Source organism: Hermetia illucens, chromosome 2, assembly GCF_905115235.1.
Source record: "Hermetia illucens chromosome 2, iHerIll2.2.curated.20191125, whole genome shotgun sequence".
NCBI lineage: Eukaryota > Metazoa > Arthropoda > Insecta > Diptera > Stratiomyidae > Hermetia > Hermetia illucens.
This window is the reverse complement of record NC_051850.1, coordinates 154,430,533-154,453,601: the sequence shown is the minus strand read 5'-3', so window position 1 is coordinate 154,453,601 and position 23,069 is coordinate 154,430,533. Positions and strand designations below refer to the sequence as shown.

Below are 23,069 nucleotides of genomic sequence, written 5' to 3'. Positions count from 1 at the left end.
ATGATCTAAGCTCAACCTACAATTGAGGGCCATTGAAGTAAATAAGGGAAATATCCGTACTGAAGATGGTAGTAGTTTGCATTAACAGCAATGACCGCAAGGTGAATTAATTGTGCGACGACTCGAACTTTAATTTTTTTAATGAAGATAGTGCGTTGTGAAAAAAGCTTCAAATTTGGTCCTCCCTTTTTAGTATTCGGTTCCAGATCGACCTCTTGCATTTAAAAAGACAAAGAACATTTCAAGTTGAAGTTCAAATGATAGAACGTGAAATTTATTTAATGCAATACAAAGTTAGCAGGTCCACATAATTTTTCAATGAATTCTATTATATCAGGAATTTTACTCTGTGGAGCCATTTTTGCTGCAACATTTAATTTACTCCAAGCATCACGATTGGCTTGCTTATTAGAACGCTGGAACGTGACTGGTTGACGCCCTACTACAGGATAGCCAGAAACAATACACGCGACATCAGAAAGACCCAAACTGGATTCAAAGAGGTTCCGGTCGTCAACTGGGAGGGTCTATGAAAAAAGTCACTTGTATCAGGTTAAGATTTTACCAAAACAATTCTGTATATCTTACCTGGTCAACCTTCTGGTCAACACTTATTGCAAGCACCCATTCACGGATATCCTCATGGAGATTTGGTTCATTTTTCAGATGCAGTTCCTCTGGGATTGGAACTGAACTGGGAAAATCAGTTGTAGAGAGATCAGAGTGGTCTACCAAGTTTCCAGATCCCTCTTCGATAGCTTCACATACGTCGAGGTAGTGGTTCAAAATAACGAATGCTTCTGATTCTCTGCCCACTGACCTTAGGTCGATTCCCGCCTCGTAGTATCCTTTGTCTACAGGAATTATGTCGGTGTGTCGAAGGAGTGCTACTGAAATTTTCACAGACATAGCGTGTAAAGCTTGAACCTCTCGACAAGCAGCGCGTGTGGTGTAGTAATGTGCTATGAGAAGGAGCAGGTCAAATCTATCAAGAATTTCAGTTTCAGAATGTTCAGAAGCTTTTATGGTCTGAAATTTTTAAATAGAGGTTAAATATTCCATAATTACGGTGATGTAAGCCGCAATCAAGTTATTTATCCTACCTGTGTTAACTGGAACAAAAATGCCCGCAAATCTTTCCAGATTTCCGATCCAACTTGTTCCCTTAATGCAAAACATTCTAGGGCAATTCGATTGTAGATGTTGAAATTCTGCTGAGCCGCTGGTGCCCCATGGGTTAAATAAAGCACCAATGCGGCTGGTCCTTCCCCATCTCGTATGAGTTGTGCTGCATAAAGTGCCAAATATTTATGTAGTATTTGTGAATTTTGTTGCTTAGCTTTTTCAATACACCGCGTCCATTGTCCTTGTTCAGCTAACATGTCTAATGCGCTCATAATATCTGTGAAATTTGAAGGGATGTTCAGTAGTTATAAGGAATCTTGAGGAGTCTGTCATGAGTTAAGTTTATCGCTTCTGTACTTACCAATATCAGCAAGTTGTTCAATATTTCCATCAGTTTTCAATCTAGATTTCTGCCTGGTCTCAACATAGGATACCAGATCGGTGTCAATCTCCTTCGCCAAACGTCTAGCCTTACTCCACTGTTCAGCATGTATGAACACATCGACTGCCTCCTTTGGAAGTTCAGCAGCCAAATACAGTTGCGCTGCAGGCCCAATTTGATTAATCTGAACCAACCTGGGTCCTAGTTGGTGAGCAATTTCAATCGCTTCCTTCCCTTCTAAAAATTGATTACAAATTTCAGCGCACCTTATAAGAGCCCGCTCAACTGTAGCTTCATCAGCATTAGAAGTGTCGATCATGAGAAGACATTCTGCGGCTTTTTTGAATTCTTCGTTCCTAGCGAATTCTGAAGCATGTTGAAGATATGATTTTGAATCTCCCGGATTACTGGACGCACTTTGACGCTGTTCTTGAGCCTGAATTTTCTTGAGTTCTGCCACTGCAGCAGGAAGATGCTCTTCGGCAATACGAATGGCATCCTCGTACATTTGATATTCTCGATAATGTTGAATGACCAAATCAGGACGTTGGGCACGAAGTAGAAGAGCTTCATATTCTGGATAGTTACGAGTTTCTAACGCGGAACCAGCTTGACTAATAAGAACCTCATTGACTACCTCGGGTAAGTAAGTTTCCGCAACACGTAGTGCTGATTTCCAATCTCCACTGTGAGTATGCATCATAATAGCTTCCTTTGGCTTGTTAGCACGTATGAACTCCTCCTCTGCCTCCAGAAACTTTCCTTCGTCCTCTAACGCCATAGCAATCTTCAAATGAACATCATCTGCAGGTTTTCCAGTCAGTCGGCACAGATCCATAGCAAAGTCAAAATGACCAGAATCGCAAGCAAAACCTAAAGCTGTATCAAGAAGCCCAAGTTTGGTTAGGAGCCGAGCTGCACCTTCGACAGGAAGGGATTTAGCCCACATGTAGGCCACCTAGAAATGAGAATTTCCAACCACAGGGAACAAATTTTCTTCTTGGATTTTTTTTTACCTGATTGCTAGCTCCCTCTGTACCTTTTTGTTTAGCAATACGAAAGCCATCTTCCCAACGCCCTGCACCACAATACATGTGCACAACTGACTTCCAGTCCCCTCCTGCGAGAAAGTGCATCTCTGCATTCTTAAGCTTCCCTTTCGCTTCTAGTTGTCTCGCTAAATGTAGGTGCGTACTATCTACTAGGTCCTTGTGGTATTTTTCCACCAAGCGGATCATAGAATCATAGAGTTCAAGTCTTTTATACATAGCAATGGCAAGGTCAGGCTCATTGATGGCAAGAAGTACCTTCTCAGCATCGCGGTATTTACCTAAATATTACAGATATAAAAAAGGTATTTTTATTCTATTTGATCTTTGATTTGATCTTTTCTATCCAATCTTACCTTGTTCCTCCAAACTTGCAGCCAAATTAACAAAAGTATCTCTCATTTCTTCCGTACCCAAATACTCCTCAGCAATGTTATAAGCTCTTTCCCACTGGCCATGTTTATTCAAGAGTTCAATTGCATCTTTATACAGTTTTGACCGTACTAAAAGATCCTCAGCTCCGGCAAGGTCCCCGGTGAAAGATAAATGTCTTGCGAGCTCAGGAGCATATTTTTGAATGGTAACAGGTTCGTCTAGCACTTTCGCGATTTGAACAGCTTTTCTCCACTGTTTCGCTCCAACAGCTGACTCCAAAGCCTTCTCCGTCGCCCCGGCTTCAATATAATGGTTAATAGATGCATCTAGCTGCTTGTTGGAAACTAACCAGTCACCCCACTCTTCTTCGAGAGTGGTGACATCATCAGGCGATACTTTCCGCGCAAGTTCCAAGGCTCGCGCATAAGCACCACCTTTGCGGTAGAGAGTAAGAGCTGCTTCTGGGCGAGATAATTTTTGAGCAATATCTCCAGCTAATTCGAATTGCTCTGCGCGGATTAAAGCCTCGGTGACTCGCCCCATTAAGTCCTCGTTGTTTAGTAAGTACGGAACTTTCATTGCTAAACGTGCAGCCCGAGCAGGCTTTTTTGCTTTCAAATATAAGGACATTGCCTTTTCGACTTCCTCTTGATCCTCCAAGGCTCTGCCGGCTTTCTCCTCCTGCTCAGTAGATAGAAGGAAGCTCATTTGTTGTTCGCGAAGTTTATTCAAATCTGAATAGCCTCTCCGTTCAGCTAAAGCTATAGCTTCATCCCATAATCTAAGATTTTTATACATAGTCAATGCAGCTTCAATGTCACCATTTTCTAGGTAAATCCTCTCAGCTGCTCTGAGATCTGAATAGAGAAGTGCCATTTTTGCTCTTACTTCGGGACACTTAACACCTGGCCCATATAACTCTTCATATTTATCTGCAGCTTGAATCATTTCCCCCAGAAAGAACGCTTTAGATACATTTCCCAATGCTGCAAAACATTTTTGAGCGACGCGAAAGTTCTCCTGTTCCAGTGATATTACAGCTAAGTTATGCCACATGGCTTTCGCTGCAGGATTATCTCCTAAGGACTCCAGAAATGTAACAGCTCTTCCGAAATCACTATCATTGACTGCAGTTCCGAATTCAACGAGGCCTTCATCTAGTTGGTAAGTGTGTTCGGAGGGACCTTCTTGGGTGTGGACGGTGGTTTTTCCCTGCAAAATAATTTCGTCCCTTACTAATAAAGTGAACAAATAGTGGAAGGGAGTATACATCTTCTCTAATAACATCGAAAGCTTCCCCACGTATAGGAATGATTGTGACATGTTCCGGAAGGTCAATGTTGTACCAAATTGCAAGGTTGTTATCGCTTTGAGCCACGGCTACGTCACTTTGGATAACCCATTGGACAAAGGATACTTTGCCGAGTAGAGTTCGTTTTTTGCTGGTATAAATGTCCACTAAAATTAATCTAAAAGTGAAAGAAAACATTTTTATTTGTTAGGGTATCTTAGGATTAGGGTAATAGAGGCAAAGCTTTGGTAATATCTTTCTTTTTTCAATGTACAAATAAGTTCTGGGGAATTCCTACAGAGAAAACTAACTTCATTTAGCGGAGTTGTAAAGCACTTTTATGAAAATCAATCCTTTGCGATCAAAAGGTAGTATAGGTGTAGATCCGGGGTGAAAGTATCGATTGGTACTTACGATGCGGCACAAAATGTGTACCTGCCCAACCAACACTAACAGCCCTGCATCCAGATCCTACCTCTACCTCTGGGTGGTAATTGGTGGGGGCTCTTTTCCGCGTCTAGAAAACGGGAGAAACTGTACTAACTGCACCTAGGTTGAAGGCTAGATGTCACTGATAATCCTAAACATAGAGAAGTAGCCGCGCAGCAGCTAGTTGATACTCTGTCCCGATGTAAGACAAAAGTCACTACCATGCAGGAAATCCGCTGGACAGGGATCGTTTTCCTAGAGAAAATCGACTGTATTATAGCGACCATTCAGCAAACCATGCGTAGGAATAAATTGGACAATTGGGGGAATAGTTATGAACTTGCGAGGCATATTTTGAAGCACAAGTCTCATTAACGAAACGTTTATGCCCCTACACAGAAGACGGCAAAGTCGGAGAAGAATACCTTCTACAAGGCAAGGCAAGGATGCCTGCCCCAGGCATCATCATACTTGGTGATTTAAACAGCCAAGTAGGGACGGAGCTCGTAGGTAAAACTTCTTATTGTACAAGACCATGTACCTCCCCATATATTCATCGGGGGCTTGAGTGAAGAATCATCTGAAGAAATTTTGGTCCCTTACAGGAAAATTGTCGGCACTCTAGCCTATATAACAATGAAATTTATGAGCAATTCGGCTGAATAGGCACCGATATTCGGGTCACCTAATTCCTATGGGAGAGGATGATTAAGATCGGAAAGTTTGTTAGAGCCATATCTATTCTAAAAAGAAGACTTTGAAGACTCTGCCTGAAATGGAGTGTAATATAGACCAGGTTGCCCTAGTAGCTGCGGTGGTATTCTCAAAAAGAGATCTACGTCATTGTATTGGCAGAATAATATCTGTGATGTTGACCACTCTATCCACACAAAAAGGTGCCACCATGCAAAGTTAGTTGGTGTGGAACTGCCTCCAATTGCTGATCAAAGCATGTTGACTGAACGAAACGTTTCTCATGTAGGCGGCAAAGTACCTAAACGTCACTCGTAATGGGGAGGCTGACAGACTGACTTATCACGGATCCAGATTCACTATGATGGGAGCTGTCTTAAGTTAAGTCTGCTCTGAGGGGTGAAGTCGAACCCAGGAATAAGGAACTGAGGAAGACGGGCAGCTGCAGACGAAATGCTGGGCCGTCATATTGTCTTTCATATGTTGGTAAGATATAATCGAGTTTACATCCGTAATCTTCATCATGTGGTACTTTATTCCTCTTAAAATTAGTAATTCGGTTTTCCTGTTCCACTGTTCCAAATAAATGGGAGCATAGCCGTTCGATTCTTCATTTTTCATGCGTCGGTTTTACCAAGTTACTTTCCTTTTCCACTCGTAGATGCCTTTCGGAGAGAAGGGGGACTTTCGAGTCGCGCTGGATGGGGATTTAAAAGCCTTGCGATTGTATCCAGATCAAACATTAGATAGACAAAGGCTGAAGAAATAAAAGAAAAATGGTGTATGGGTTGGGGTCTTTAGGCAGCGGAAAAATGGCCGGAAGTGGGGGAATCTTTTGAAAGACTTTTTACGTCCGTATCTCCGTTAATAATATAATAATAATTCCGCGAAAATGAGCGTAATTCGTGATCACTTGTACTGGGGAGAATTAGACAAGCGAAATGATATATGGGTTGGGGCGCCTAAGTGGCGAGAAAATGTGGGGGAATCTTATGAAAAGTTATAAACGCCCGTATTTCCGCTGCCGCTAGGGATATCGAATTGGTGGACCTCGGCGCAAAACCGGGATGTCTGGAGTTTCTTATTATTAAGGGAGGCTTAGACCGGATACCGGGTGTTGTGCCGTTGATGATGATGATGATCTCCGCTAATATTGAGAATTTCGCGAAAAGGAGCTTAATTCGTGATCACTTGAACTGGAGGGAGTTGGTTTACGGGTTGGGGGGTCTAGATGGTGGAAAATGGCCGCAAAGTGGGGAAACTTTTTGAAAAATTTTAAATGCCCGTATCTCCGTTAATGTTGAGAATGTCATGGAAAGGGGCTTAATTCATGATCACTTGAAAAGACACTTGAAAGACCTGAAAAGTGGTATATGGGTTGGGGGTTTAGGTGCCCGGATAGCTGAGTGGTTAGAGCCCAAGGCTGTCGTACAGAAGTTCGCGGTTCTATTCTCACTGGTGGCAGTGGGATGAGTATCATACCTTTCAATCAGTGCTGAGACTGATCGAAAGGTACCACGCTATTAGTCGGATCTGGACCCGGTTACTAGCGAATGCTTTATTATGGGCATGTATATCTAGTGAGCCCATTGGCATAAAAATCCTCAAGCCTTATCTGTCGCCATCGTACATCACCACAAGAAATTTATAGGGCTTTTGATTTTTTTCTACATACCTACAGTACTTCCACGTTCGTTTAGAGGGCATATCGCATGGCCGCAATGATCTCGTGGGTGATTTCTTTTCCCTGTTGTGGCCTTTCCTCAAAGCAGATCACCACACAATTGAACCATAAGTGAGAATTGTATAATACTACTATATGGACGTACATCCAGAGAACCTTGTTTGAAAAGCGATCTGAATTATCCGCTCAATCCTCCCCATCACATCGTGGAGGGCAGTCACAATGGATCTGCCTGAGTCCCCTTAGTGACGCTTCATTGAGGATCTTTCTAATATGCAGATCTAATTGTTGTTTTGGGATTGAGGATTCCTGAGTCCGCCATCCACTTCATGGTGGACCGGACCAAATGGCGACCTCCTTCCATTTTTTTTGGTCTACGGAACGCCGTTTTTAGCCTAGAATCTTATTTAAAAAAATCAGATAATTTTCGGTTACTTCCAGAGAAGTAACTCATCAGACGCTGCCTTACTTCTGCCCTGGGAGCAGTTGAACCGATGCGGTCTCTAGGTTTTATTCGCTCCATTACCTAGATCCGCAAACCTAACATAGCTGTGAACTATATTGAGATGAAAGATCCTTAGTAGTCCACCGTTTGAAGCTGTCTCGCGTCGCGGTGTCGCCTAATAAATTTTGTGCCGTGGTGACTTTGGACGTAAAAAATGCGTTCAATTTGGTCAGTTGCGAGTGGATAAAAAGCTCTTTGACTACAATCGGTGTCCCTAGTTACTCTATTAAGCCCCTCGGAAAGTGGCCAGACTCGTGTTGATTTTTTTTTTTTTTTGGAGTAGGGTAGGTGAATGCGTTTACGCACAGAGTGTTGGACTCCCGCAACAGCACGCTGGCGGACTACCAACTAAACACCTCCCTGTCATCAGAGAACTAGCCTGGAACCGTTTGACACATTACTTCGGGCTAGCCCTCCCTCTCTCCCGGCTTTGGGAGCCTTTAAGTCAGGGAATTCCTTTCATCAACGGGAGGGGAGGGGAGGAAGGGAGTTGTTAGTTCAGGGAACCCCTTACCGTCCGATCCCTCTGCCGGTGAAAGGAATTCCCCGACTTGAAGGCTCCTAAAGCCGGGAGAGAGGGAGGGCTAGCCCGAAGTAATGTGTTAAACGGTTCCAGGCTAGTTCTCTGATGACAAGGAGGTATTTAGTTGGTAGTCCGCCAGCGTGCTGTTGCGGGAGTCCAACACTCTGTGCGTAAACGCATTCACCTACCCTACTCCCAAAAAAAACCCTCGGAAGGACACTTTGGTACGATACCGATTAGGGACCCAAACGGTACACTGTCACAGCAGGAGTACCACAGGGCTCAGTGTTGAGTCGTCTCCTGTGGAATGTGATGTACAACAGGGTCCCACGATAATCGGTTTTGCAGGTAATCTAGTCGTGGTTATCGTCGCGAAACAACCCGAAGATGTTGAAATGTACGCTAACAAAACCATTAGCGCCATCAAAGCGTGGCTGGAGATGGTTCAGTTTGACATTGTGGAGCAAACGTCGGAGACGATCTTGATTATCAACCGTAGAAAAAGGAATGCAATTAGCATTCGTTTTGGTGGCCACATCGGCACTTTAAAGCCGGCCATCAAATATATGGAATAATCATTGTCGTGAAGATCAATTTCAAGAGGCAACTGGGCTATGCTATGAGAAAGTAGCAAATACCAGCGTATTGTTAGCATGTATGATGCCTAATATTGGAGGCCCAAGATATAGCCGCAGATTACTAATGCCCAGAGTGATTCGCTCTACACTATTATACGCAGTAACAGTTTGGGAGGAAGCACTCAGAGGAGAGTAAACACGACTTATTGCTTAGTAGTGCTAAGGGTGTGCAGCGCCTTCAGAACAATCTCAGGCGAGCAGTGTGTGCTATTGCGGGAATGGTCCCGCAAGTCAGGCATCTTGCCTGTACGGGGAAAGGAGAATGAATGTACCTGAAAGGGATTAAGAATTCCGAAAAGCCGCAAGGCGGGAGTCGCTTGAAAAGCGTCAGCACCGGTGGGATGACTTGCGGAGGAGATGCTGGTCCCACCCTTTGGTTACCCATATTGGGGCATGAATTGACGACACGGCGAGATTAACTATCACCTGACCCAATTCTTATCAGAGCATAGTGTTTATAGAAAGTATCTGCACCAATTCAGATGAGATGATTCTCCCTTTTATCTAGAATCTGATTTCACACCTGAGGAGGAGCCTGGAAGGCTCTCTAAAAATCAGCTTAGGCCCGCCGAACATCTTCGAGGAACTGCTGATATACGGCGAGCACCACAATTAAAAGGATTCAGGCCAAACTTCGAAAAGCGAAGTGCGCAAGGAGGGCGCGAAGAGCAGACGGCTTCGTCGCTTAAAGTGTAGTTCCCGCGAAATAATACTTTGCGACGGATCCGAGGGGAGGGAGAAGGAGAAATTGTGGGTCGTTTTAGTGGGTGAGAATCTAACTGGTGGAAATCGCTTTAAGGGGGTCATCTCGTGTGTCGGGTTGGAGAAATCGATTTTTTTGGCATGAATTGTATCTACATATAGTGGAGAATATGTGGGCAAAGGGATTCTCCGATATTCCGAGTCGTTCAGAAATTACAGTGTTAAACAGGTAAGGAGTTTGCAGCCGCGGCTAGAGTACTCGATGAGAAAGAGCATCGAACCTTTTTTACCTGAGCCTTATAAATTCGAACACAGATATAATTATAAAAAGATGGAAAACCAATTAATTGTCTAAACTTATTTGCTGTTTGGAATAAAAAGGATAATCTAGTCTAGAGTGAGCACTGAAAGGCTTTCAAGCTATACTCAGTTATATTTTGTTGTAAGTATTGTGCTGTTTGTGTGTTCAGTGATTTTTTTAAATGGATCGTACGAAGGGAGATCGCTGTAACGTTCAACGTCATGCTCGCACTAGAAAACGAGTATTTCATGGGAATCGAAGCTTATCAGAGAAGAAAAAGGACTTCGCATCAACATCAACAAAGAAACTTTTAGCAAGCATGAACATGGACACTCCAATTGCGACAAGTTTTGTATATTGTATTATATATTGGATTTTGCTGGAGTTTTCTCCGGTATTTCTGCAAATTTCTGCAAATAATAAAATATACGTGGTAGTAAAAGAGGAATGCGTAGGACATGTCGAGAAAAGAATGGGAACGCGGTTTAAAAATGCAAAGAAGAATCACAAAGGCATTGGTGGAAAAGGGGCTGGAAAACTTACTGATAAGGTTATTAACGACCTCACTACATTTTTTGGGCTAGCTATTCGTCGACACGCAAGTTCGGTAGAAGGAATGAAGTAAGAAATTTGGGCAACTTAATTCCATAAATGTTCTACAGACGAGATTTATCACGAGATGATCTCTTGAACAGATGTTTAGGAGCAGAGACCCAGAATAACAATGAGTCGTTAAATGCATTGATCTGGACTTTCGCTCCTAAACACCTTCATTCTGGGGCCAAGGTCGTAGAAATAGCCACTTTTCTGGCTATAATTATTTTCAATGAAGGATTCATTGGCATTCTCAAAATCCTATTGACAATGGGATGTCAAGTTGGTCACATATGTCAGGTTTATGCCGACCGCCATAAGGAAGCGCGAATTTGGCGGTCCGAACGACGATCGACTGACCTCGCTAAAAGGGCCAGAATTGAAACCAGAGAGCAACAATCGGGCGTACAAGACTTTTTTGAAGAAACGGAGGGTGCTCTCTATGGACCAGGTAAAGCAGATTAATGGTGAGTTAAAATTTTACTACTGCCACCATAGCTCAAAATCGATCCAACCAAATTCTTTGAAATTTTCACGACTTCTTTAATACATATTTCTACGGTCCGCAAACTAGGATAATTGCAATCGGACGGGTCGTTTTTTTATTCATAAAAAAAAGCCCTCCAAAAATTTACCTCTTAATATTTTCTAATATTTCTTGTTTGCGGACCGTGAAATATTGTCCACATTAAAATGCCGTTTAGTTTTTTTTTCATCAGATGAACATAGCGCCCTCCAGCGTGGCAGCAGAAAAACACCTTTTTTGGAGATGGGTGCATAAATTGACACGTATTCCGAAAACTAGCTACGATATCAAGCTGAAAAATTTATCGCATATACTAGAGATATCAATAAATATATGGTAAAAAAATCACGTTTCTATCTTTATCCAGTCCTCCAAAATAATTTTTCAAAGAAAGGCAAAAAAAACGGCCTTCACACGGGATGACCCCCTTAAACATTTACTCCTTTTAACGGAACCCCATGAATTACATCTAAATCCGAAATCAAACTGCATCCAAAGTACGGTATCAACATAATACTAATTTACAAATTGGTTGATTAAATCACACCAACAATTGCCAATTGAGAAAAAGTTAAAGTCATTCAACGAGTAATTTACGAACTTTTCGTCAGTGAATAGAACGACTTTCAGTAGACGATAATGCTGTGAAAGGACTTTTGAATATTTAAATAAGAGCCAACGGATTAATGGTCGCGGTAATGGGTCAAGATCCTAAAACTTTCTGTTTTGTCCATTAACAGGATGGAAGGGAGTATTATACATACATATGTGCATAAATCGTCTTTATAACCTTAGATAATTTGGGGGTTATCTAAAGTTTAAACCATTTAACGCAGCAAAATTTGGTTAGCAATGGAACTATATCAATAAAAAATAATGGTCTCAGTTGTTCATCGTTGTCAACACTTAATTGCTATAAAATCCAATAAAAATATCAAGAATTTTTCTAATTAATTTCAAAATTGCACAAATAGCCGAAACCAAAGTGATTACTTGCCTCATTTTCCGATCCCTAAACAACAGCTTGTGGCCAGTCTCACTAAGCTCAATCCAATCAATTTTGGAGTCATGGCCCACTTGCGTGATGGTCGATTGCGTAATTAGGTCAACCACACAAATGGTTTTCATATCCAGAAGGAACGCCAGCTTTTTATTATCACTGTGCAGACAATGAAAACATTAAATCCAATTAAAATGCAATTAGCATGTTATGCTAGTCCAGAGCAATTTTCATCACATTCCTACTTACCTCGAATTCCCTCTTTCATTTAGCCGAACTGAGATGACGTGAGGATTTACAAACTCCGTGCGAACTGATCCTAGAATTGAGTTCTCACCATATTCAACTAGAGATAGTTCGCCAGCATTGAAGATAAGGCACACATTGGGGTTTTCAAAGTAGAAGCGTTCTTGTCTTCCCGTGGTGGTCCATGGGACTTCACTAGTTAGATTCCGTGTCAGGTCACAAAGGAGTAAGGACTCTTCAGTTCTTCCCAAGAGGTAATTATCCTTGCCCATGATGCGAACATCATCGATTTCTAAGCCAAGTTGAGATTCAATGACCATCTGCAGTGAAGTATTTTGCATTGACTTAACCAGGATTTGACTCGGAGCGATGAATATTAGCTCGAATTTATCTTGCCAAATGGTACGGCGAAGAACAGATTCGAATGTGATAACTGCACCGGACACGGATCCTACAGCGAGACTAGAAATAAATGGAAAATTAGCTTTGCAAGACCGCTTTGAAATCTTTTCTAGTAAAAGATATTTTCAACAATACAGAACTAAAAATTTTTGGCTTCTAGGGAGCTGACAATGCTTCTCGTACTATATTTTCTCATATTGAAATTTCCTATTATTTTATAACAGATTAGTAACGATTGCTTAAGTAATAATAATAGCAGTCGCAAAGCATGCACTACTGCAAAATTGTTCAATGCTAGCTATGGTAAACTATCTAAATCGCACGCGCTACAGCTGCTGCTTTGCCGAAATTATCTTTCCGGCATTACATTTTTCCTCCACCTCCGCCACCAATTGTATGGTGACCCACTACTGAGCCACTTTGGGATAGTGAATTCCATTGTATGACATAGCCACCAAGATGGTTCTTGCCATTTTTAATGTGACCTACCCGTAGCCATTTTCGTTCCTGATCAATAGGCTCACTGGTACCTGTATAACGACATAGTTTCGGGCTAAGTACATTGAAGACACCGCGGAGCAGCCACTTTCTACGCGGCGTGTTCATAAAAAAACACGGGGAGAACTTTAGCACGAAACAGCCCTAATTTTATGTTGGTATCCAAAGTGTGTCCGGATGGCTAAAGTGGTTAGAGCGCTGGGCTGTTGTAGCGGAAGGTTGCGGCTCAAATCTCACTGGTTGCAGAGGGGTTTGTTATCGTGACTGGATGTCGGATACCAGTCGACTCAGCTGTGAATGAGTACCTGAGTCAAATGAGGGTAATAATCTCGGGCGAGCGCAATGCTGACCACATTGCCTCCTAGAATGTACTTCTATAGTGCACCGTCACGGTCTTGAATGTGTGCTCTAACACACTTCAAGGCTCTGATCCAATATGGATTGTTGCGCTAAGGATTATTATTATCCAGACAAAGTAGCATAAAGGACGTTAACGAAAAGGAAGAGTATTTATGACACAATGCGGTCATGACGCATTCCACTTTGGACTTTCTATTTGTTCGAAATGTTACGGATATATTTTGTGCCATCACATGCCACTTTGAAGTCTGAAATCCACTTCCTTGATAGAGCACGCCAGCTTCCTGCTGAGCCTGTTGAAAACCTTCTTGAAATCTATGAAGAGCAGGTGAAACGGAAATCTGAACTCTGCCCACTGCTCTATAATGATACTAAGGGTGCTAATGTAGCCGGCGGTGGAAACCAGTCTGCACTCTGTAGATGAAGTATTCTAGGTTTTAGCTATTGTCTTTGAGGACAGCGCTTTCAAAACCTCCCCCACTGCTTTTCAAAATCATAATAGCCTCATCTTTCGGTTCGTTCTCTTTGGAAGAGTAGTTCGTATTCAGATGTTACAGTGACTAATCATTTCAGCGACGGCAGGTGGAACTTCGTCGCATGTTATACGATGAAGAATCGAAGATCTTCTTTTTCAGGTGCTCATCATCGCAAACAAGGAGCTTCCCATTAGCGTCCTTGGAAGGACAATCCAATGGCAAGCAATCACTGGCAAACCATATGTATTATAATCTGACTCTAGCCTCGTTAAAGAAATATAAAAGGTCATCAATTATGTAAGCATCTCCGCTAAAAAAGATTTGTTCAAGGTTAAAACCAGCATGCACGTTGAAGAAAAATGGTGCTTTGACCTTTGCAAAAGGTCATTCTCCCACTTTGTATAGGAGTGTTCCTGAATTGACTTCAGAACATCTACAGGGGAGGATTCGACCAAACTTGTGGGCTAGAGTCCAGGGCGTTTTGGCCTTTAAATGGGTGAGTTTATTTAAGGGCTGACTTGCGTGCGCGGGAACCATAGAACTTTCAAAGACTTAAAAATGGGGGTCCAGGTCATGTATTTTGCTAACTAGGTGATGCGACGGCGTAGTTTGGTGGAGTAATTTACAAGTATAGAAAGAGTCTGTAATGATCGCAACCTTTTCCTCACCCATTCTGAAAGCTACCTTGATGGCCTCAAGTACGGCAAAAAGTTCACCCGGCAAAACCGAACTGACATCCAAGGAAAACATGAGACTTGCGTTCCATCCGGACTAACCACCACACAGGCAGAATTACCAGGCAAGAACGCAGCATTAGATCCAAGGACTAGAAAACCCTTTGATTTGAGGCCCTCCACCACCCTGCCAAACCCAGCTGTCACCTATGCTCTGCCACAGGTGGCCCCAAATCATACGACAGGATCACTTGAATCTTATTACAGGTTGCGGGAATAACATTGGGAATTAGAGTGTCAAACAAGCTCCGGAACAACTTATAGATTGAGGAGAGACCATTTTCAGCATCCGGATTCTGACTCATCAAATGATAGGTTCTGAGTTTTGTTTCCTTTAATTTGAAAAGTTCTTTGGCTATTGGGGGCCTTCTGAAACGGAGAGGCGGCTCGTTGGCCAAAGTAAAAATCTAGTGCAACGGGGTGGTTCTGGTCAACTCCATGCATCTTCTTAGGATACAAACAGATATTGATTTGATTGAGCTTCAAAATATTTTGGCGGGTAGATAGTGGACGTAGCGGCATATTCTAACGTGGACCTTACCACTGATCTATAGAGATTTATGGCCTTACGGTGTATTAGATCCTAAGAAAAACCGATTGGTCTCTGGCCGAACTCGATTGGATTTGGCATGGGCAAAGGTAAGATTATTAATTTTAACGAGCAGGAGTGTTATCCTGTTTATCTAGAAGGATATAGATTGGGATTTGGTTATGTTGATTGGTAGGCCCAATCTTCGAGATGCATCATCAAATGCATTTACCTCCTTTTGCAAACATTTGGAAGGCGACAACCAATCGTCTCCTGTGGGCAAAATGAGGAAATCGTCCGCATATTGGAAAATTTCATTGCTATCAGAGCATTTATTATGCAATGATGTTGTATATTAAACTACATAGGACTTAAAACGCATCCTTGGGGAATGCCATTTCCAGTTTCAACGCTGCCCAGCCCTAGTCGTAGGCATCGATTGGATGTTATCCTTACCACCCATAATCTCAGCAGGAAAGCGGAAATGTGACATTATATCGTTGAGGGTAGCCTGATCAACCTTCGCATAGGCGTTCTTCACATCCAGCATGACAGCCAACACCTGACGACCCTTACGTTTTGCTATCGAAATATGTAAAAGGATATCATTGATGCAAGTAGACGTAGGTGGAACGTAAAGCTATCTACAGCAGCAATGGCGAAGATTTAAGAGAGGTAGTTCCCCATGAAGAACGTCAATGCATACTTCTCGAGTGGCGACTTTCTTGGCAAAATGAGCAAGGGCAGATGGCTTGCTCATCGCCAATTTAGATCCGTGGCTAAACCGAACGTATGGTGAGGTTGATCACTTCATTACACAACTTTTAACTGGGTATGGAGGTTTTCAGTCTTCGTTGGACAAAATTGGTAATTTTTATGTGTGCTCTGCTATGGAGTGGCGGACGACGCCGAACACACGTTTTTCTTTCGTTAGCAGCTTCATTCAAACAGAGGCGACCTCTCTCCAGACAACATTGTGAGAGAGATTCTGAGGAGCGCTAGCAGGTGGACTCGTGTTGCGCATTATCCTCGAGTTCTTCTTGTTGGGAAGAAGCTTGAGCTCGAGCGGCGGAGGCAACGAATGGCAAGGGGTTTCCTGAATTTCCTTTTCAACCCTGTTGATGAAAGGAATTCCCTATCTTTAAGGCTCTGGAAGTCAAAAGAGCGGGAACCCTAGCTTAAAGTAATGTGTCAACCGGTTCCATGCCAGTTCTGTGTTGACAGGGAGGTATTTAGTTGGTAGTCCGACAGCGTACTGTTGTGGGAGTCCAACACTCTGTACATAAATGCATTCACCCACCCTACTCCAAAAAAAAATATCTTCAACTTCCTAAACAGGAAGCTTTTTTGGAAAAAACAAATAGAAGTAAAAAAGAAATTAACCCTCTTACGGCTGTACAGGCGGACCTTTGCTTCGACATGGAGACACAAGCCTTTGCCTCATGTGGACATATGTTGCCATTATAGGCCGGTGTTTGCTCATGCATCGGTAGAGTGGTTGGTTTAGGTGATACAAAAAAGTTTTCACTGCAATCTGGTATTGCTGGTGTCATGGGCACGATATCCGGCGTATTTCTTTCAATTTGCAAACCCTTCGGTTTATATATTCAGAGCACAGTAATAAGAACAGCTCATAGACCAATACGTTTAGATCTATGGAAAAGCAACGGACGTGAGTGGTACAAAGCATTGGACAATTTATGGGGAGAATTGAATCCAGTTTTTGCAATGTCTTCTGATTCCCAGATCCCCATACATTTGTTTGGTGGAGGATATGAAATTATACTCAAAAAACTGGGACGAATCAGAGGAATGCGGCAGGATATACTAAGGTCTTCTACACTGGTGCTCAAAAATAAAACAGAGTTCTGGACCAGAAGTCCACCTTTCGAATAAAATCGAAAAGCTGTAATGAATACTATGCTAGGGGCGGCAACCTGGGTGATTGATAAGCAGGCAGACGTATCGTAATCTAAGGCGATAGTCAAGCTGCTTTAAATATGTTGATATCACGCATGAATGCAAAAATTGTTTGATTTTTATTTTTAGATTCAATACGGTGCAACTGCTCTGGATACTTGGCTATTGTAGTATTAAGGGAAATGAAATCTCGGATGCCTTAGCCTGTTTAGCCTTTTTTGGGGGGAAATGTTCGAGATGGGGAGACTCTCGTAGGAATCTAGTCTCCTAACGTCGTTCACTTTCTTCAAAATATTGGCGTTGTCCAACGGCAAATGGTGTGCCAGCTCTATTATATGTCTGCAAACGCGTACGTTATGTGTGGGTTATTCTTATTTTTAGCGGATTCGGCCTCCTTTATGTGCTCTAACAACCTGGTGTGGATTAGCCCTATTGTTTGCTCTACGTAAATCTTGTCGCAGTCTGGGCGGGAAATCTTATAAATGCTGCTTTTTTCCTACACTCTTTTTTTGTTTTGGAGAAAATCGCACTATTACTAACAAAGTTATACTAGGTCAACTCTGTTGCTCCACTGTAAATTCCAGACTATGAATGTCAATATCACTTGAAAGTATCTATTTTCACATAATATATGCATATTTTACGTGCTACATGCTAATGGGACAAATGCACACCCAAATCTCTTTATAAAAGAAATACACAAAACCTTTCATACCTGAAGCGTCTAGCTTCCGGTTTCCCGACTTGTTCTTGGCTGTTTGCAGGATATAGTTCATTTCTTTATTTATTCTTTCCTCATTGAGCGGTGCTATGACCATCTTGTGAATCAAAAAGTTATATGCCGCCATCTTATGGTGGAAATCGTGGTTTGAGGTGTATGTGATGGTTCATTGTGTCCGGGTCGGATTCCTGTAGATGTCGAATTCAAAATCCTCTCTTTCCCGGATTATTTTTAAGTCTAGGAACAGTATCTCCCATTCCTTTTCGATCTGCATGGTAAACTCGATGTTCGTGTGTGCCCGGTTGAGTTTCTCGAGGATTGTTCCCACTTCTTCCCTTTTGATAATTGCATTATCCATGAATCTCGGGAGTGCCCCAGCTTGCTCGAGTTCATTCTCCAGGTTCTCCATAAATACCTCGCATAGCAGCGGTGAGAGGGGGTTCCCCATTGCTGCCCCGAAAGGTTATTTTATAAAATTTATTCCTGAATGTGAAATAGGATTCACTCATACACGTAAAGGCCAGTTTCTTATACAGTTTAGCCTTCTTCCTCCATTCGGATGAGTTTTCGTGTGTCGTGATCGATCTTCGAACAAGTAGAGGGCTTCCTTCTTCGGTACGCTTGGGAACAGCGCCTTTACGTCGAAGGATACTGGTATTTCATACTTTGTATCCCCCAGCCTCATTGAGTCTGGCAATGACTTCTTTGCCGTTTGCCACCGTTCGTTTTCCTATTTTTAGGCCTAACCTTTTGACTTTTTCTAAGAGCCACTTCGCAATATTTTGGGTCGGTGAATTCTTTGCTGGTATTACCCTATTCGGGACGGACGCAGAATATCAAAAGCTGGCTCCATAAACTTGGATTCCGGGCCACCTCGATCAGCGCACGATACCTACTTAGGACCCGGTTACAATCAGTCAAGGGCAAAAAAGAGTGTAGGGAAAAAGGGGCATTTATAAGATTTACGTAGGGCAAACAAAACGGCTCGTCCACACCAGGGTGTTAGAACACATAAAGGGGACCGAATCCGATAAAAATAAGAATAACCCACACAAATGATCCGCGGTTGCCAGACATATAATAAAGCAGGGACACCATTTATAGTTGGACAACGCCAATATTTTGAAGGAACTGAACGACGTTTGGAGACTGGATTTCTACGAGAGTCTCCACATCTCGAAAATTCCCCCCGAAAAAAGGTCTAAATATGGGCAACCATTTTTCCACCTTGGTGGGATTGTTAGGGAGGACTAAAAGAAGAATAGAAACTTAATTAAGATATTATAATCACAGGAATGGCTATCAAAACCCAAATTGTGAAGGAATTTTTCAGAAGATAAAACACTGAGCGCTGTATAGATTACCAAATGCTTCTAGCCAATAAAAAGGACAAATATTGCCAAGTTGATCCTGTCGAACAACAGGAAGACTTACAGAAGTATTGTGGGCATTCTGACTGGCCATAATTCACCAGCTGAACATATGCCGTTCCAACCGGCTTACTAACAACCATTAGTAAGTCTTGGTGTCCACATTTTCTTTCAAAGTACCAACCAGCCATTTCCAATCGTAATTTATCCTAAAACTATTTTGTGAGCAACTATGATCTTTCCATAAGTTGAACAGGACTTTGTGGGTATTGAACAATTGTTTCACCATGAACATATGAAACCTCAATCGTTTATCAATATCCTCAATTCAAAACCAAATTGAACAACTTTCTGTAGTATGGCAGGAATGTCAATATGGGATCCTATCAAACTTTAGACTCACCGTGCTCCATCTCGCCTCCATGCCAATGACGTCGTCGTATAAAAGTTATCGATTTCTTTAACAGCACTTTCGTTCCAAGAGGCCAATCGAGGACTCCATGTGAATATCCGAATACGTTCACAGCCCCCAAAGGCCACTGCCTGACCGTTAGGACTACTACTCGCCACTGCAAAGTCTCGTTCGGAGTCGTTACGCGAATAATCGAAATTTCGAACTTGCCTTCCCTGAAATCATTCCACACTTAGCTCGGGAGACCAATAATGGAAATTGCATCAATCACCGATACCTGCAAGTCATAAAAAGTGACTTTCCTATCGCATCCTGCAACAGCTACTCCACCTTGTGGCCAGGCAAGAGCGAACGGTGGTACGGGATGTTGAAGAAGTCGTCCTGATGCTTCTCCCGATTCAGATGCCACGAAGAAGCGAATAACGTTTCCATCATCATGACCTGAGAGGAATCCTGTTCCTTTGGTGTTGGCAGCTAACGAAATGGTCATACTTTCGGCATTGTACAGTGATTGCGATTTGTTCGTTTTGCAGTTCAAGGCACGAACTTTGCCGTCATCGAGTCCTGGAAAGAGGGAAATGTGTACGTACATTCAATGCGAGCATTATAAATGATCATCACTTAATAATGTCGTACTTAAATGAGGACTAGCAGCGGAGTAGAGCTTGCTACGTTTCTAGGACATAGTTCAGTATTCAATTTTCTACTCATGAAATATTGAGGAAAGTTTTCCCTGGAATAATCCACTTCTTAAAAGATCTCATTCACCATTCAACTCTTTATCCTACGTTTAATATATTCCGGAATACCAACCAGCTCCATTATCCTTGTTCACGAGAGTCGGAGGAAAGTTACATTCAGTAAATGTGCTTCGGAATAATTTAAACATTTTGCAAGTTTGAACGGTTCCAATTTCGGAGTTTACAAGGAGTTTACTCCTGAAAGCTGGGGACGTATTATGGAAGCATTTATCCGGAAATTCTTGCAAATTAATCAAGATAGAAACTGTTTTTTCCCTGAAATTAAATTATGAGTTGAATAATTTGGTCCTCTTTTAACGAGATTTAACATGAGTCCGTGCTTCCGAATCGGTTGAAAACGAACACAATAACATTGTTCCCAATTAAGTTAATTCATTTTCAGTTGAATTCCAATAATTTCTCCATTTTTGTCAATCATAAAATAATAATCCCAAAAATATGAATCTCCACTAAAGCACTGCCACCTAAATCTGGTGTGTACCCACATATCATGAATCTGAAAAGCTTCATTACCCACCTGCTATAATAGGTCCCGAGGCCAACCAAATCAGGGCCGTAACAGCAGATGATTGTGGAAATTTATTGCAGATGACCTTCTTGTCGGACCAGGTTTCACCCAACTTGTACACATAAACGATGCTATCGCTCTGGGCCACTGCCAATTTTGTGGAATCAGGACTGAAGGCGATAGCTCGGATCACATAGGATGCCTTCCCGAGAGCCGGATTGCTGGGTTTGGTTGAGAACTTGTCACGTCGTTCGCCGGCCTCGTCGAATAGCAGGATATGACGGTCGGCGGTGGCCACAGCCAACTTCTGGTGATTCGGAGACCATGCCAATCCTGCTATGCGGTTGAGATGATCCTGGCCAACGATAGACAGGTGGGAGAAATATGAAACATTTAATTGAAATTGAAGTGGTTATGAGATAATAATTTGTTTTTAATTACCTGACCGTCGAGGAGAGTTTTGAGGTACTTTAGCTGCATGACTTTATAAGGGTTGTTCGGATGTGAAAGGTTTTCAATTTGTTAGGACAACTGTTGCTATGGTACCAAACGGGGTGGTTGGTTCATTGCGTTTTGTTGTTAGCAACGTTTATGAACATGGCAACGAGTATTACATGGGAAAGCATATCAACAAGGTTTAGCAGGTACTGGAGTTTTTTAAATTAGTATTAGATTCAAGTCTAAGTTTTAAACCAAATATTTTCCTGTACAGTTATAGCTTCATTGCTTTACCACAATAAACATCTTAACTAAGTAATAGGATCAAAATTACAGCCAATAAGGGAATCTTAGCTAAAGCCATACTGTGGGGACCGAAGAGTGGACATAAGAAACAAATGGCCTACATAGCGTCCATTATAGGCTGCTTTTAATATCTAGTCTCAGCAGTAGTGGATGTGCGTATATTCATTAAAAAGGATTTTGCGATGATGAAAAAAACGGAAAAATGTTGTAGGGACAGTGCATGCAATGTGGGGGGATGTTTATTTCAAAATAAATGATGGAGTTAATTTACGTTGTACCGACTTCACTGTCAGAGGGTTGTAATAATTTTTGTTTGAACTCGCAATAAATTGCAAACCTGTGACCTCCATGAAATAATAAGTAATCAAAATTCTCGTCCTTGAATTTGAATATTTACTTCTGCCTCTGGATTTTTAGTTTCTTCATCTTCACGTGGTGACCGCTGGGAGCTCTTTCTTAACGTAAAGTTGTAGACGGAGAAGGATGAAGGCGAGCTTCGCGCCTAAAAACGAAACAAATTGTTCCAACTGGGGTTGGGTAGGGCTGACAATCCTTCACGGAAAACCAACGTTACGAAGTTACACAAGGAGCCTCGGACAGGATGGACTTTACAACGACGAACCCGACAACGGAATAACGATTTGCGCATTTTCTCATGTAACGTGCGCTCCCTGTGCAGAGATGGAGATGCCAAGCAGCTAGCCGATACCCTGCTCCAACATAGGGCTGATGTAACAGCGTTGCAGGAAATGCGTTGGACAGGGACCGGTTTCCTGGAGAAGAGCAATTACACCATATATTATAGTGGCCATCCAGTAAACCATGTGTTCGGAATAGGTTTCTTAGCCATCCAAAAAATGAAGCCTGTTGTTATCGGCTTTGAAAATATAAGTGAAAGGCTATGCACACTGCGCTTGCGAGGCAAATTTAGAAATATAAGCCTCATAAACCTTCACGTCCCTATAGAGGAGAAGGATACCTTCTTCGAGGCAGTTGAGTGGACGCTCGAAGCCTGTGCCACGTATAATTTCAAAATCATACTTGGAGATTCCAACAATCAAGTAGTGACGGAGCCCATATTTAGGCGATGCGTCGGCTCCCATAGTTTACATAGGGATACCAACGATAACGGTTAGCAGTATCGTACGAAATAGTTGTTGGAAGTACCTGGTTTGCGCGGAAAGCGGTTCACAAGCCTTTCCAGATGGTACCACTTTCAACCAAATTGACTACATGCTGATTGAATGCCGCCACTTGAGTGAGAGAGTGGATACTGAAGCCATTCATAATGCAGCCCTCCATAGCCCCTATGAGGAGGAAATGCATGCCGCAATAACCGCAGCTAACAGATGTCCTGGAGACGAAGCATCAACAAATGATCTTCACAACGACCTGGAGAGCGTTCTGCAAAAAAGTTGGAACGGCTCGTTCGATGAGGAATGTAAGCTAGCAACGGAACATACCCAGTAATGTTGCATTCTCGAAGAACGCGGATACGCGCAGAGACCTACCAAGAACTCCGTCGAGCGGAGAAGTGACTTCAAAAACGGAAGAAGGAAGCCTGGGAGAAC

The 23,069-nt window shown here is 42.4% G+C and overlaps 1 protein-coding gene across 2 annotated transcripts; it reads right to left on the bottom strand.

The window, feature by feature from the left end:
* Positions 1-252: 252 nt before the first annotated feature.
* Positions 253-21,302, bottom strand: LOC119650097 (intraflagellar transport protein 172 homolog). 2 transcript variants are annotated; one of them, XM_038052615.1, is made up of 13 exons: positions 21,196-21,234; positions 20,764-21,109; positions 19,763-20,049; positions 19,477-19,700; positions 12,067-12,525; positions 11,815-11,976; positions 4,202-4,400; positions 2,913-4,143; positions 2,524-2,837; positions 1,487-2,465; positions 1,104-1,402; positions 589-1,029; positions 253-527 (listed from the first exon to the last, which is right to left on the bottom strand). In XM_038052615.1, the coding sequence occupies exons 1-13, from the start codon at positions 21,232-21,234 to the stop codon at positions 279-281; spliced, it is 5,229 nt and encodes a 1,742-aa protein (XP_037908543.1). In that variant the 3' UTR covers positions 253-278. The 2 variants fall into 2 exon arrangements, with proteins under 2 accessions (XP_037908543.1, XP_037908544.1); XM_038052616.1 differs by lacking the exons at positions 11,815-11,976; positions 12,067-12,525 and having other exon boundaries at positions 21,196-21,302.
* Positions 21,303-23,069: the final 1,767 nt, after the last annotated feature.